Source organism: Oreochromis aureus, linkage group 20, assembly GCF_013358895.1.
Source record: "Oreochromis aureus strain Israel breed Guangdong linkage group 20, ZZ_aureus, whole genome shotgun sequence".
Lineage (NCBI taxonomy): Eukaryota > Metazoa > Chordata > Actinopteri > Cichliformes > Cichlidae > Oreochromis > Oreochromis aureus.
In genome coordinates this window covers 19,653,997-19,668,485 of record NC_052961.1, presented here as the reverse complement: position 1 = coordinate 19,668,485, position 14,489 = coordinate 19,653,997, and the positions used below count along the sequence as shown (strand labels likewise).

At 43.4% G+C, this 14,489-nt stretch overlaps 1 protein-coding gene across 2 annotated transcripts in view; it reads right to left on the bottom strand.

The window, feature by feature from the left end:
* Positions 1 to 14,489, bottom strand: part of lrp1ab (low density lipoprotein receptor-related protein 1Ab) — an 81,094-nt gene that overhangs the window by 29,302 nt on the left and 37,303 nt on the right. Inside the window, exons 1-23 of one of the 2 annotated variants that reach the window (XM_039604129.1) lie at positions 13,801 to 13,840; positions 12,991 to 13,153; positions 12,364 to 12,586; positions 11,321 to 11,510; positions 11,067 to 11,210; positions 10,703 to 10,939; positions 10,380 to 10,560; positions 9,826 to 10,048; positions 9,547 to 9,736; positions 9,329 to 9,451; positions 8,909 to 9,049; positions 8,505 to 8,630; positions 7,981 to 8,097; positions 7,797 to 7,877; positions 7,529 to 7,696; positions 6,258 to 6,440; positions 5,281 to 5,478; positions 4,902 to 5,147; positions 4,434 to 4,631; positions 3,151 to 3,355; positions 2,847 to 3,011; positions 2,368 to 2,612; positions 678 to 809 (exon numbers count right to left, since the gene is read on the bottom strand). In XM_039604129.1, coding sequence (XP_039460063.1) covers positions 678 to 809; positions 2,368 to 2,612; positions 2,847 to 3,011; positions 3,151 to 3,355; positions 4,434 to 4,631; positions 4,902 to 5,147; positions 5,281 to 5,478; positions 6,258 to 6,440; positions 7,529 to 7,696; positions 7,797 to 7,877; positions 7,981 to 8,097; positions 8,505 to 8,630; positions 8,909 to 9,049; positions 9,329 to 9,451; positions 9,547 to 9,736; positions 9,826 to 10,048; positions 10,380 to 10,560; positions 10,703 to 10,939; positions 11,067 to 11,210; positions 11,321 to 11,510; positions 12,364 to 12,586; positions 12,991 to 13,153; positions 13,801 to 13,825 — 3,904 coding nt within the window. In that variant the 5' untranslated portion in view covers positions 13,826 to 13,840. Of the gene's footprint in view, positions 1 to 677; positions 810 to 2,367; positions 2,613 to 2,846; positions 3,012 to 3,150; positions 3,356 to 4,433; positions 4,632 to 4,901; positions 5,148 to 5,280; positions 5,479 to 6,257; positions 6,441 to 7,528; positions 7,697 to 7,796; positions 7,878 to 7,980; positions 8,098 to 8,504; positions 8,631 to 8,908; positions 9,050 to 9,328; positions 9,452 to 9,546; positions 9,737 to 9,825; positions 10,049 to 10,379; positions 10,561 to 10,702; positions 10,940 to 11,066; positions 11,211 to 11,320; positions 11,511 to 12,363; positions 12,587 to 12,990; positions 13,154 to 13,800; positions 13,841 to 14,489 lie in introns of those variants that run through there. The other variant, XM_031746861.2, reaches the window with a different exon arrangement.

The following is a 14,489-nucleotide window of genomic DNA, read 5'->3' as shown; positions in this document are numbered from 1 at the left end:
GGTTTTTACTTGTTATTCTTAAGAGAGATTGGAGGTGGAGATAAAATAACACCTGCTAAACGGAAAATTTGCATAATCAGTATAAACAACAACTGATTTTAAGCTTAAGTTTGGTCAAAACTTATTTGGTTCAGAGTGAAATATAAGTGCTTAATTGAAGTTCTCGTTTTAATGCGAATCCAATTATTTTTACATCTACATGGCTCATGTTTGGATCATTTTTGGAGAAATGCTAAAATATGAGGCGACGAGAAAGAGCGTCTGCACACATGTATAAAAATTCCCCACAGCTCCCCTTCGAAACCATCATGAAACCCACTCATGCAATCAAACTACAACGAATGAAGACTTCCCTTCATCTTTAGTGACAGGATTTTATATGAAATTGAATGGAAATGAAAGCTAAGAAGGGAATATGGAGCAAACGGAGGCGACGTAATCAGATCCTCTATCAGAAAAGATGTCCTGTTCAGCAGCACGGCTCACCGTAGCAGTCAAAACAATTGCATGAAAAGATTCCAGCAAACACAAAGCCCCTCTCTTCCTCCTTGATGTAATGGATTATATGCGACAGCACTGTCTGTATATCCTCCATCACAGCGGATTTGAAAAGGTAAGGGGAAAAGAAAGTGGGTGATGTGCGTTTTTCTGCTTTGAAACAACGGGTCTATCCTTACCTTTGCAGGTGTGCTTGTCGGGCTGCAGCTTCATGAGGTGAGGACAGGCGCAGGAGAAGGTCTGGTTAAAGTTGATGAGACACAAGTGGGAGCAAAGGGGTTTACCGTCAGCGGTGGCACATGGGTTGGGGGCTGAAAGGAAGGAAAGGAAAAACATTAATTAGGATGTTTCAAGAAAGCAAGAGAGACACAAAAATGCAGATGAGATGTGTTTTGTGAGAAACACCGGAAGAGGAGGCTCACAGTGAGCTTTGAAGATTTCAGTGAATATAATGCTAATAACTCTGCATTGTAGTATTACACTGAGACATGCTGGAGCCTGCTTGTGTCAGAGGTATTAAATTAACCTTTTACTCTCTATTTATTGGCCTTTAAGGTAATTAAGTGGAAAAAAAGATTTGTGCCTTAAGAAGTCCACAGACTGTGTGACTATAACAAACGTATAAATTCATTACAATGTGCATCATTCAACTTGTGTAGGACATGAAGTTAGATGCATGGAGACTGTACAGTGTAACAGCGAGATCGTGGGTTAGAATGCACAGCTGCAGCTCCTCCACTATTTGGTTCTAAGCTACTTCCTCTTGACAGGATTATGATAACAGCTGGAGAACTCATTGTACAAACAAGGCTTTTTCTGCTACAACTCAGCTACACATTCTTCTCCATTGGAATTCCAAATATTTTGTTTTCCATTTTTAATCCCTTTGGTTTTAGTTTAGTTTTTTTCCCCCACAACAGCACCATAGATATGGTCAGACTGCCACCTGACCACATACGTAGCAGCAACAGTCATAGTGTGGGATGGTCATCCTAAATTCTGGGCTCAGGCTATCATTAGTCATAAGACAATTGCAAATTGCAAACTGTGAGCTTTAGGACCAGTGGTATGAAGCAATATCACCACAGTTATCTTACACTGGCTATTATTTATCAAGGACAGCCTAAACAGACACAGTTTAAGACAATGGAAATACCCTGACCCCTCCAATGGCCAAGAGCTGTATTTATTAACAAATAGCGGTGTATAAATGTGTGTGAAGTACTTTCCCATTTACTTTGTATCCCAGATCTGTCAAACCAGCTTGTTGCCTCGTCACTGTCATAGTTATTGGTTGCAACTGTCAATCAACAGTTTAGTGAGATCTCTCTTTCCTTGCCACCAGTTACAGACCCGGTGCCTCTCCACTGCCCACATACCCTTGGGATCCCCTAACCACTGGCTACTAAACAAGGTGACAGTGCGACATGGCAAAACGCTCAAAAATAAATTCGACGACCCTTTTGTAATCTTGTCAATCATGTGCGTCTGTGAGATCAGATCAACATATGACATTTAAGTTGCAGGGGGAGGATTTTATTTCCTACCCGGGCCGTGGGAAATGCCAAACAGTGAGGTGACTTTTTGATCAACAAGGCAAAAGCGGGAGGTGTCCAAATTGCTCACAGTGTGAGAAGACAAGAAGTCTCGCAGCTCTAAAAGGTCAGCTGTCTTTGGGGAACAGGAGCCATGAATAACATGGTGAGCAATGAACTGTGAGCTCGCCACCCTTCTCCTTAGAGTTACAGCCCAAAAACATTCAGCCATGCTGACAAGCAGGGGTAAATGTGTGACACGGCTGCTCTCTCCCTATGCAAGCATGTGTTTCTCTGTGAATGTCTATGCCTCTTTATCTGGTATGCTACATACCCTGGGGTTGCCTGGATGGGTGATAGACCTGCAAGTCAAAGGGCTGCGTGTTGGTGCGCTGCACCACAGTAACGTTGTGTCCTGTCCATTTATTGGCTTTGGCCAGAGTGTTAGTCCTCCAGTCAGTCCAGTAGACCTCGCCTCCGTACATAGTGACAGCAAAGGGGTGGGACAAATACTCATGACCCCGCAACACTTCAATCAGCCCCGAGCCATCGTACATTGCTGAGTAGATAGCATCCGACCTTGAGAAACAACAGAGAGATGTATAGTATGTAAGAGCAGAGACATATCAGGTTAAGTATGTTCATGTTACTCTTTTATCTGCTCTTTATATGTAGTTTGTTGTGAGCAAAGAACAAAAAACTGGTGTAGCAGCCAGAGATGAAGAAAACTGAGCGAGTGGGTGATGGAATAAGCAAGTGGGTAGATGCGGTGCAACGTGCGCTGTATATTTAGAATCTAGTGGCAGATGCTACCTGGCATCAATCCAGACAATGCGTCTTTCCATGTAGTCCACAGTGAGTCCGTTGGGCCACCCACCACTGCCGGTCTCCCTGTGGATGGTGCGTCTGCCTTCACCGCTCATAGATGCTGCCTCAATTCTGGGCAGACTTGCATCCCAGTCAGTCCAAAACAGGATACTGGCGACAGAAAATGATCGATGTGAGGAGGGATTTTACAGATGTGTACAGCATCATCGCATGAGAACTGGTTAATGAAAGAAACAGTAGGATGAATATATCCATCCAAGTTTGGAATCCATCCATATATGGTTCTTACCCATCTCGAGGGTCTAGGGCGATGGCTCGGGGATGCTCCACTTCGCCGGCTAGCAGGGTCGTTCTCATGGTCCCATCCAGTTTGGCCACCTCAATCTGGTCCAGATTGCTCTCCACCCAGTAAATGTTTCCTGCTATCCAGTCCACAGCTAGGCCTTCTGGAGTAGCCAGCCCATATTGGATCACCACCTCAAAACTGGTCAGGGCTGACCGGAGCAGAGAAAATCCGTACAGAAAATTTGAAAATGCTTCTTTTTTATTTTAAAGCTACACATCAAACATGACAATTTTATAGCATGTGAGGTTTTAATGCTAGTAAAGTTTTAAGACTGGGGGAAAAAAGCATGGTTTGTGTTACTCTGACTAAAAGAGAAAAAATCTCAAGATGGCACATTTATCACAAACGCCCCTGAAGACAAAACCAACCCCACACCTAAGAAAACACACAAGACCTCCCTCTTTTTTCTTTTTTTTTTTCTTTCCCCACAAACATTTGGATTTAGTGCGAACTAAGTGCAAAACCACAACTTGTGATCAATCTTTGGCTCAGGGTTAAAGCACACATTTCTTCAAAATGCCTTCCAGTAGTAATTAGAGCGAGACGGGTATGTCTTTGCAGTTTGCTTGAAAGAACAGTGGAGTGATATCTGCCTTTATGTGCCTTTGTGTGGGCCAGGGTTCCTTTATTAAGGCGCTGGCACTACCCAGTTTATGCCCACTACTTTGGAGCTGCTGAAATGACCTACTTAACAAGCAGCAGGAGGTGATCTATGAGCTGGTCACAATGTTCCTGCTCAGGAACCTTGTTTTAATGTTAAACTTGGAGGGCTGGGAACTGGAACAGCAGTGTGTTGTGCCTCCTACGCTGCATCAGTGTTTTGGCTGCAGTCAGGCACAGCAAGTACTGAGACAAATAGGAAGAGACAAAGCTTTCCGTGTGCCCCCTTAGTGCTGTGCTGAGAACACAATTTGATTGGCGAGCAGACCTGGGTTTTTGGAGCACGAAAGGCTGACAATGACCTGCGGGATTTATTCAGGGTCAGAGACCACCACTGCTGACCACAGCCTCTTTTAAAAAACAATTGGCTCGGAGAAATTAGAGCGCATTTGCTCAGCGGAAGTTAATTTCCACGAAATGCTCAGTCAAAATCATTATTTGCTTATGTAATCACCACCTTGCAAGAGTTTTGTTTTACTTTAACAAAAAGATGATAAGATATAAAATCTGACTATTCAAAGCAAAAAAATAAGAAATAAAAAAAAGAACACAACAAGCTGCCTCACCTCCATTTTCAGACAGTTTCCCACGATAGATTTTGTCCTCCACAACATCAGTCCAGTACAGGGTGCTCTGGTTGAGATGGAAGTCTAAAGCAATGGTGTTTCTAAGGCCTGGTACAAGGACACTGAACTCTCCTTTATGAAGGTCAATCCTTCTGATCTCATGGCGATTGGAGAAGATGATGAAAGGCTTGAAGGGATCTGAAGGAGAAAAGAAATCTCACTCAGCAAAGTGTACGGAAAACCCAAATCCCAAATTCACAAAAACCCCATGTTGGTCATGGATCAAATCCTGTCACATCGCATCCATTTGCTCCATATAACATTTCTAGTTATAAATATGTCAAAATGCTTGTTGCTCAGCCTTTTGAAGAAACATTATTAGTGGAGTAAATCCTCTAATAGTGTAAAGTGAGAAAAAAATCTCTGCATGACAAAAGTCCCTGTTTTGGGGGGGATGGGGGGGCGTACCGCTGCTTTTGCAGCTCTCCATGTCAGACTCCAGCTCCCAGCCCTCGTAGCAGGAGCACTTGACACTAGATTTCTCCTGTTCACACTTCTGGCTACACTTGAGATGTTTGGCGCAAAAGCTCTGGATCTGGCAGGTCTTGTTGTCAGCTCCCAGCTCCATGCCCAGGGGACAAGAACACATGAAGCCTTCCCCGGGAATAATGCTGCAGTTGTGACTACAACCCCCATTGCCCACCGAACACAAGTCTGCAGGCAAGAAACAAAATGAAAGGGTTGGAGTTTGTCCAGAAAGGTGTTTTGAATGTTAAATTGTAAGTTAAATCACAACATAACATTGAACAGATGTTGTGCTTTCTGAGTTTTTCCAGAATATTCTTACCACAAAGTTTCTCATCGGAACCATCCGGACAATCGTCTGTGCCGTCACACAGCTTCTCGGGAGGCAGACAGATGGAGTCGTTGGTAGCGCACACGTGGTGAGACAACTTGCACACCAATGCCTCGCAGTTGTCCTCATCCGAGTTGTCCTCACAGTCACTGTCACCGTCACACACCCAGGCTTTGCTGATGCAGCGAGCTGAAAAAAAAGAGCACAAAATACCACTTTTTAAGCTTGTGTCATTAAGTTAGCGCACCCTTCAAAAATACATTTTCGTCAATGCTGCTTCAGCACTGAGTGGACAGAATGATGATCTTCTTTTAAACTTTTGTTTGAGCACACGAAATCTCTACATCTGGAAGGCATATTTGTGACATCGCAGCTGCTTTGACAGCGAAGCGTGGTCTAACTTGCAACTTGTCCATAAAGTAAAGAGAAGTCTTTTAGATATTTAGGATAAATCTTATATGTAGCAGTTTTGAAATTTAAAAAACAGTTAATAAATTAAGTTTATAATTCATTTTAAGAATCTCTATGTAACTCACATTTATTGTAGGAAAATCCAAAAATCATTTATGAGTAAAAGCACTGCTATTTTACATCACTGCATATGTCTGGAGGCAATCTCTATTATATTCCTAGAGCCTGGGTTAAATACAGTTTACAGTTAAATACAGTCACACCAGCATTTATATTGACACAAGCACAAAAAACAAAAAAACGACAACAGTGCTTTCCAAGTTACGAAAACTTGTACCATCCAGTTTTATGTAATCCTGCTCACAAAATGGAAACCAGTGCCAACAGTCAAACATTATCCATGACAGTCAGTAAATCCTGATGAGTAAGATTTTCCACTTTCTCTTCCTCCTGTGACAAAGCATTTGATTGCTTTCTTGTGGCACAAAAAATCATTACATCTTTAATTCATACTGTCCAAAAAGTTCACCCTTAACTAGCATCTGGCACAATCTTACCAGAGTCCCTGCAGCTGAACTTGACTGCAGGGTCACAAGTGTGGGTGACGCCCTCGCAGTTGCTCTCATCGCTCAGGTCCATACAGTCTGTGTCGCCATCGCAACGCCAGCGCATGGGAATGCACAGGCCGTCCATGCGACACTGGAACTCGTCTACGTGGCAGCCACCTGGAGGTCGGGTTGCTAGAGAGACAAAATGTCATAGTTAACCAGCAAAAGTGATGGTGTGTGCAGAGAAGCAATCAAACACGAAACGGAAATCACAGCTCGCACTAGAAAGACCACACAAACAGATGCCCAAGAAAACAAAAACAAAAAAGAGAAAGAATAGGCCGTTACAGTCATTAGTTATTGTGTAGGCATCCTGGGATGCTGGGGTGACAATCTGACTCTGAGCCAACCCAAATAACAATAACACACACGGCTCACAGACTGGTGTAGCAGACAGATTAAATGCACCGCTGCAGAAACGGCACAGTGACATCTCCTTTTGACAGGGGAAGGTAAGTGTTCGGCACAGCTAAATAAAACTGGACTCCTCGCGGCACAGGACCACAATATATAATAGGGGAAAGTGATGAAACCGTTTTATTTTATTTCACTTAATAACTTCCAGATGGCAGCCAAGAGAACTCACAAACACACGCAGCCGGGCACACACAACAGAGCACAGATTGCTCATTAGACCAGCAGGTCACGCTGGGCCCGGATTTTGCATGCTGGGACTTAACAGCATTTCGGCATGGATCAAACGGTACATACAACATCGGACGCTCACAGTTCACAGGAGCTTCTAGGCAGAGCAAGGCTAAGGGTAAATGTGCAACACTGAGATGTGACATCGTTCATATGAAAAAGCAGCACACCCTAAGGAAACACTCCGAACATGTAAATTCATATCGCTACAGCACAGTCAAAACATCTGTGCTAGTTGCACGACACCATGAAAGAGTTTTGAGATTTGTTATCTAACCACAAAACATAGCAACAGAAATGGATAAGAGGAAGCTGGAGGGCATGCAGGGGCATGTAGAGTATAGGAAGTGGGATAGGGAGAAGCGAAACACTGCCTTTGTGACATTGTGACAACCCCTTCATAAATGCAAATAGCAACCTGTAAACATAATGATAGCATCTTTGATAAATGACAATGAGAACTTGACTCGGCTACAAGACAAACACAATTTCCATCTACAAACACTTGCGGAGAGCAGATGTTACCATAACAAAAACAATTTAGAGCAGGGCTATTTCAGTTTGAGCTAAATTACCTTGGTTGGTACAGTTGGCATGAGTCTCGTCACTGTAGTCTCCACAGTCATTGTCGCCGTCGCAGGTCCAGTATTCTGGGATGCAGCGGCCGCTGTTACATTTGAACTGGACGCTGGAACAAGAATGGCTGCAGCCTGCTTCGTCGCTGCTATCTCCACAGTCATTGTCTGTACATTGCACACACACACGCAAGATTTTTCCATTTACTTCTTGGATTGGATTCTACAGTACAGCGTGACAGATGGGGAAGGGAGGGATGATACTCACCGTTGTCACAGCGCCAATTTATATTGATGCAGCGGCCATTGGCGCAGGTGAACTGGGTGAGAGGGAAACAGGTTGGATACGCTGTGGAAAGGGAGCAAAAGAGGAGTGTGATTAAAAAATATTTATAGAGAAAAATGTGATATTCAACGAAGAGCAACAAAATGAAAGAGCAATAAAGACTCACCACAGGAATCAGGTTCATCTGAGCGATCTCCACAGTCATCATCAAGGTCGCACGTCCAGGAGATGGGGATGCAGCGCCCACTGGCACAGGGGTATTGGTTGGGTGGGCATGTGCGAGCTGAAATGGGAAATGATACATTTTTTCTCTCCTTATGTTTTAGGGTTTGCGCTGTTACAGACCCAAAACAATGTGAAATCGCCTCAAAAAGTACTGACAGTCGCTTTCAATTTATCTGACACACTCAGAGAGCTTTAACTAATGGTGTTAAAGATTTATACATCTTCCTGAACTCTTTGTAGATTGTTGCTGGCATCTGCTCCATGACTAAATGAAAACTAACAGATCACTTTGCATCGCTTTACTCTTACATGCTTCCTCCAATTAAAACTGTTTTAAAGCGGAGTCATCCTCTGATGACTGCATTACTCTTTTCCGATATGAGCACAGCTGTATGGTCTGGAATTTACTCTCTTTCTCCCTCTCTGTATGCTCTCCGAACTAGATGCAACTTAGCTTGTATATACCAGAGCAGGTGGTGTTCGATTCATCCTCATCGTTTCCACAGTCATTGTCACCATCACACAGCCATCGCAGGGGGATGCAACGATTGTTTTGGCACTTAAATCGCTCGGCTGAGCAGGTGTGCTGGTCTGGGGGAAGAAACAGAAAAGAACAAAATCTTACAAAACGGTTCAAAGCTTGTGTCTGTCAGTGAAGCAAAGAACATTCGAACCAAATGTGACCCTTCGCTTTTCGGTATCGACTCATGATGTCAAAGTTAGCGGCCACGTAAACGGCGCGTGGAAAAAGACAGATGTTGGAAACTCTAGTTTGCTCTCTGTCGGGTCGCGTTAGCAAAGACCCTTAAACACCCTTTTGTTTATCTTTGTGTTGCTGTGTAACCATGACAATGATGCGGCACACTTACAGCAGAGCTCAGGCGCTTCATCGCTGTTGTCCAGACAATCGTTGTCCCCGTCACACTTCCAGCGCTCTTGGATGCAGCGGTTGTTCTTGCAAGCAAACTCCCCAGGCTGGCACTGGGGCGGGGGCACGTAGGAGGGGTTGGCTAGAGAGGAGATCAGGGGTAGGAGCAGGAACAGATGAGCCATTGAGACAAGAAGCGAGCATCAGAACAAAAGCCTTTTAGTGAGCAAGTCGGCTTTTGTTAGTCAGCTCTTAAAGTTATAGAAATATTGACGGAGCTTCGTCAGAATTTCTGCACACATTTGGAAACACTAACACTTAAAATATCTTGCAAATTGAAAGCAAAGTGTGGATTTTGTTTTTAACTCATCTCTTGTACTGCCAAGCAATATCATCTTCTACTGGTAAGACAGGTAGGTACCTGTGCAAGTAACGTTATCGTCATCAAGGATCTGATCATCAGCACAGGCGCAGGATCTGCCATTAGGAATGGCGAGGCACAGAATGCTGCAGCCGCCATTGTTAACTCGACACGCGTTGGTTCCTACACAAAGCCGAAGTGGGAAGAGACGCAAAACAGTGTCACGTAATCTTATATTTAATGGGAAAAGGGAAAAAATGAGTAGAAGGAGAACATACCTTGCTGCTGGTGTGCATCATACACTCTGATCTCAAATATGGGCGGCCTCTCATTGCGGAGTAGAGTGACTGTCTTAGTGACTTGGTCCAGTTTGTAGATGCTGCCACCACGGTACTCATTCCAAAACAGAAATTGTTTGTAGTGGCATAAGCCAAAGGCATGGTTAAGCTCCTGCCCCTCATACACCACCTGTTAAATCAAGAACGCCATCTCAAATTCTAGTAGGACGAAATTGTAATCAGACAACAAATACGACATAGTCTCAGAGTTTCACCAACCTTTCGCTCAGTGGTGTTTAGGTAAACCATCTCAATGCGATCGTAGTAAGCATCCACCCAGTACAGGATTCCCTGGGGAATGTCCAGACTCAACCCGTTGGGCCACAGGACTGTTTTGCTAGTGAGGAACACTTGGTGATGTGAACCATCCATCCAAGCTTTTTTGATCTTGCCTCTGTTGCTCTCTGTGGGATCCTCCTCCCAGTCAGTCCAGTACATCCATCTGGGAGACAAGGTGAGGTATTACCACATTCAAAAGGTGAGACATTTCTGGATCTGAGCTGCAGAATCCAGCTTCTCTCTTATAGCTTTACGCTGTGATGCTCTTTGATGCAACATCCCACAACAAAGTAAATGAGGGAGTATCTAAAAGAAAAAAATCTCTTGAAAACTTGCCAGCTCCTACACACATAAATGTGACCAGCGAGTCAAACAAAAATCTACCGTGTAAGCAGCCCACACAACTGCAAGTCACTCAAAACATACTTCTTCTCAACTGAATGCTGATGGAAAGAACATTCATTAAGTTAACAGCACCCTTCCTCAAGTCTCACCCGTGCTGGGGGTCCACAACAATGGCTCTCGGGTGGCTCATCTTGCCCTCAATGAGAATCTTGCGGGTCCGTGAAGCCTTCTCCAGCCTGGCAACGCTGATAGTCTTCTTTGGTCCATCATCTGTCCAGTAAAGATTATTTCCCATCCAGTCTACTGCTATTCCCTCTACCGTGTGGATACCTGAGATAAGCAAAAGTAGTCAGTGTGAAAAAGGACTGGCTGTCCAATCCAACAGAATAAAAAGAACTGAATCTGAAATAAGCTGACTTCATTATTTTTTAATCCCCAAATTCTTTTTAGTAGCCTGAATTTCAGTCTTTACCATCCTTCAGTATGACGTCTCTATCTGTGCCATCTATCTTCTGCCGACCGATGATGTAGCTTGTGGCATCAGCAAAGTATATGAATTCAGTGGTGGCGTGGAAATCCAATGCTCGGGGGTTCATTAGGTTCTCGATCGGAATCATGTACTCATCGGGCACTTTAGCGTTCATGTCCATGCCCCTGATGACTCCAGGACGACCCTTGCCATATACCAAGAACAACTCGTGGTCCGGTTCTGCAGAGAAGCATCGTAAATGAACAATTATTCTGTCAGAGATTTTCAAACCACTATTACTTCATTCCCATCTCCCATTATCAAATCAAAAGGTATTCATCTTTGTCGAATCAATTTTTTCACTCACTCTTGCAGGATTTGCCATCGCTGCCGAGGCTGAAGCCCGAGCGACAGCGGCAGGTTCGGGTCTTGTGGCTGTTGCTCAGCAGACATATGTCAGAGCAGCCACCAGCTTTTCCGAACTGATCCAGAGCACACGCGTGACTACGCACTGAGCAAGAAAACAAGCGCACAGAAGTTATGTAACGATTTGCTTTGAAAAATACACTTGCCTGGCAGTAACTGTTATTTGTGGACGTTTATAAAAGTCTCAGTGCGCACCTTGAGGTTGACGTCTCTGATGGTACACGTGCAGCGCAGCTCCCCGATCTAAACGGGTCACCACCTGGAAGTCGGAGCTGTTGAAACGGTTAACTCGAATCACGGTCGTTTTGGAGTTGAGGTTGCCTTCGTTCGAGTTTGTTGCATAGAGATAGTTCTCAAATACAGTCAGCCCATACAGATGCTCGATCTGAAATAAGACAAAGGAGAAAAACATGGAGGGGAAAAAAAAGGGATGTTGCATGTTAGACATAATATCTCTGAATTCTTAGCAAAAGGGTTTGCTCAAGGTGGCTGACTAATAGTTTGGGCAATATCGTTTGTGTACATAATTTTAACTTGAACGCTGTCCTGCAAATCCAGGCTAATTCAACTTGGCTATTGAGTAATTGATCGGTTTAAATTATGGAGTTTAAGAATGTGAAGAATCTCTGCAAGATAGAGAAAACTAGAGAAACACAGACAGACAGACAGACAGAGAGGGAGATAAAGAGCGACTGTCTGAGTAAACTTGGCACGGGGCAGCAAAAAGGCTCCACTCCCCATCTGCTGTAAAGAAGAGAGGGGTCTTACTTTTATAAGGGTCTATTCTGTGCAGCTCTCCTCTACTGTCAGAAAGATGTATGGGCTGAGATCATATTACCTCCCTCCACCTCTCACACAAACACACACCACTACCACAGTCCTGATTTCATTAAGATCATTACTTCCCTATAAGTTTGAGCCAAGCTCCACTAGGGCTAGACTAATATGTTTAGCGAGGCACTAGCCAGGAAAATCACACTCTCTTTAAGTAATATCAATCAAGGCAATAAAAAGGACTTATCCCCAGGAGAGGCATGCACTCTTTGCCTGGACACACAGGAGACAACTGGAAAAGAGCTTTGTCTCCAAACATACGATTAAATCAGAGATATGGAAAACAGATGTTTTGTGAGTACTAAGCCGGGGTGATAAGATGCATGTACAGGCCTTTATGCTTGAGTGCGTTTGGATGTGATTAGGTGTACTTGTTATGGTTACACTGATCCTCAAATCCTCACCATCAGACCCTGGATGATGGTGTGCCGATTCTTGCCCTCATAGTCCACCACTTCGATGTAATCCAGGTAGGCGTCAGCCCAGTACACCAACCTGTTCACCAGGTCCAAAGTGATACCGTGGGGGAAGACAATCTTACTGTCGACCAGCTTAGTGCGGTTTTGCCCATCCATGTCACAACGCTCCACCCTCGGTGTAGACCCATAGTCTGTGAAGAACACTTTTCTGTAGCAGGAGGAAGAGGATAGATTTCAATTACAGAAGGTTTTACAGAAAAGGAAATGGACTAGATAAATTTAGTTGACCACAACTATGAAAACTGTATTAGACATTGGAATTAAGTAAAATTATTTAAAGACATTTGCAAAAAAGAGAAATGATCCTTTTTAAAAGGAACTACACCAGATAACAGATTGTGAGTATCAGGAACCTGAAACAACCAACATGGAAGTATTTATGTCGGAAAGAAGGATCCCGTCTAGGTCTGTGTCTTGAGAAAGTGCTTTGATTTTCGCCTGGCTGCTTGGTCAGCATGTCGCCTGATCATAAGACAGCATTTTCCTGTTGAGCAGTGCTAAAACAGGACTGAGGGCAATCTTAAGTCAAGGAGCCTGGAGGCAAATACAGACCCCATCACTGGGTCCAGGGCGATGCCTTTAGGGTTGTACAGCTCTTGGTCCAGCAGGGTCACACAAGTTTTGCCGTTCTTGTTGCAGACAAACACCCGGTCGTCCACGTCATCCACAAAGTAGAAGTTGCCAGTCAGCCAGTCTATAGCCATCTGCTCCACATCTGATGGACGGAGAGGAGAGCATGAAACAAAAGGATAAAAAAAGAAAGAAAAAACACAGGGTTGTGGGAGTACAGTCATATAACTCTTAGTCATAAACCACAATAAATCCAAATACTCTTAATTTTATATCATGAACCGTTCCAAGAATACCTGCTAACTTGATACAAAAAAAAAAAAAAATAGCAGCAATGAATTAATGTTGGGTATTGTGTAATCTTGCAGGTTGTCCATTACAAACATTCCACTTGTGTTTGATTAAGGCATGTAGAGTGCAGGGAAGGAAAGGAAAAGGAAAAGGTGTTGCGTTATGAGTGAGAGGTGAGGTCCAGCACTTTCTAAACTTTGTAAACTCTTATCAGTGAGTAAGACAGAATTCCCTAGCAGACATCAAGTCTGAAGACATGCTCTTGAGTAAGATTTTTAAGTATTAACTTATTAAAATGAACTGTAAGACAAGTGTAACGTTTATTAGTGAAAGCAGGCTGTTGATTTGACAGCATTGATCAACTTTATCATTTTTGACTGACCCATTAATTGCATGTGTGCATAGCAGGAATAAAACAAAAAATCTTACTTGTGGGTTTTTTTAAAAGCACAGAAACAAGGGTTTAGCATGATTGCTAATGCTAATTTGTGTCAAACTGACCCGAAACTCTTGCAACGCCTCTCATGAAGGATGTCGAAATTTTGTGTCCGCTTTAAGTCAGTTTAAGGAAGGAACTTTTCAGATGGATGCACTGATTTCTAATGGGAAGAGATGGTTGTTTTAACAGATGCATATTCTTTACAAGAAGACCAGATGACTGCATACACACACACCACAAATTCACTAATCAGACACAGACTATCAAAGTGACCACACTTGCTCTTGTTTACATATGCTCCCATTAACCATTTCAAGTGTGTTAACCTGAGGTGCCTTTCCAAACATCTGCTAAAATTTCCGACTCTTCATTATATGCATTTAGATTATAATATAAACTCTGATAAAAAACTTTTTTAAAAAGGATGTAAACAGATCAAATCTAATGGCTCTCTCACACTAGACCGAAAGTAGGGTGGCAATATCCTCGCTACTTAGAGTTAAATAAATAAATAAGTAGCTACCCGCTGATGGCACTGAATTTTTTCCACAATCAGCACAGCTACTTGCAATCAGACTGCAAGCAGCTTTGGTGATCAACTAGTTGTCCAGTTGGGGCATTGCTGGTCACCACATGCAACGTGCAACACTCTTAAACACATTCAACCACTCACAATCATACAGTGGTCACCTGGTTCGAGGCAACCTGTCTCCAAACAATTACATTATGACTCAGACTGACTGCAATCCCT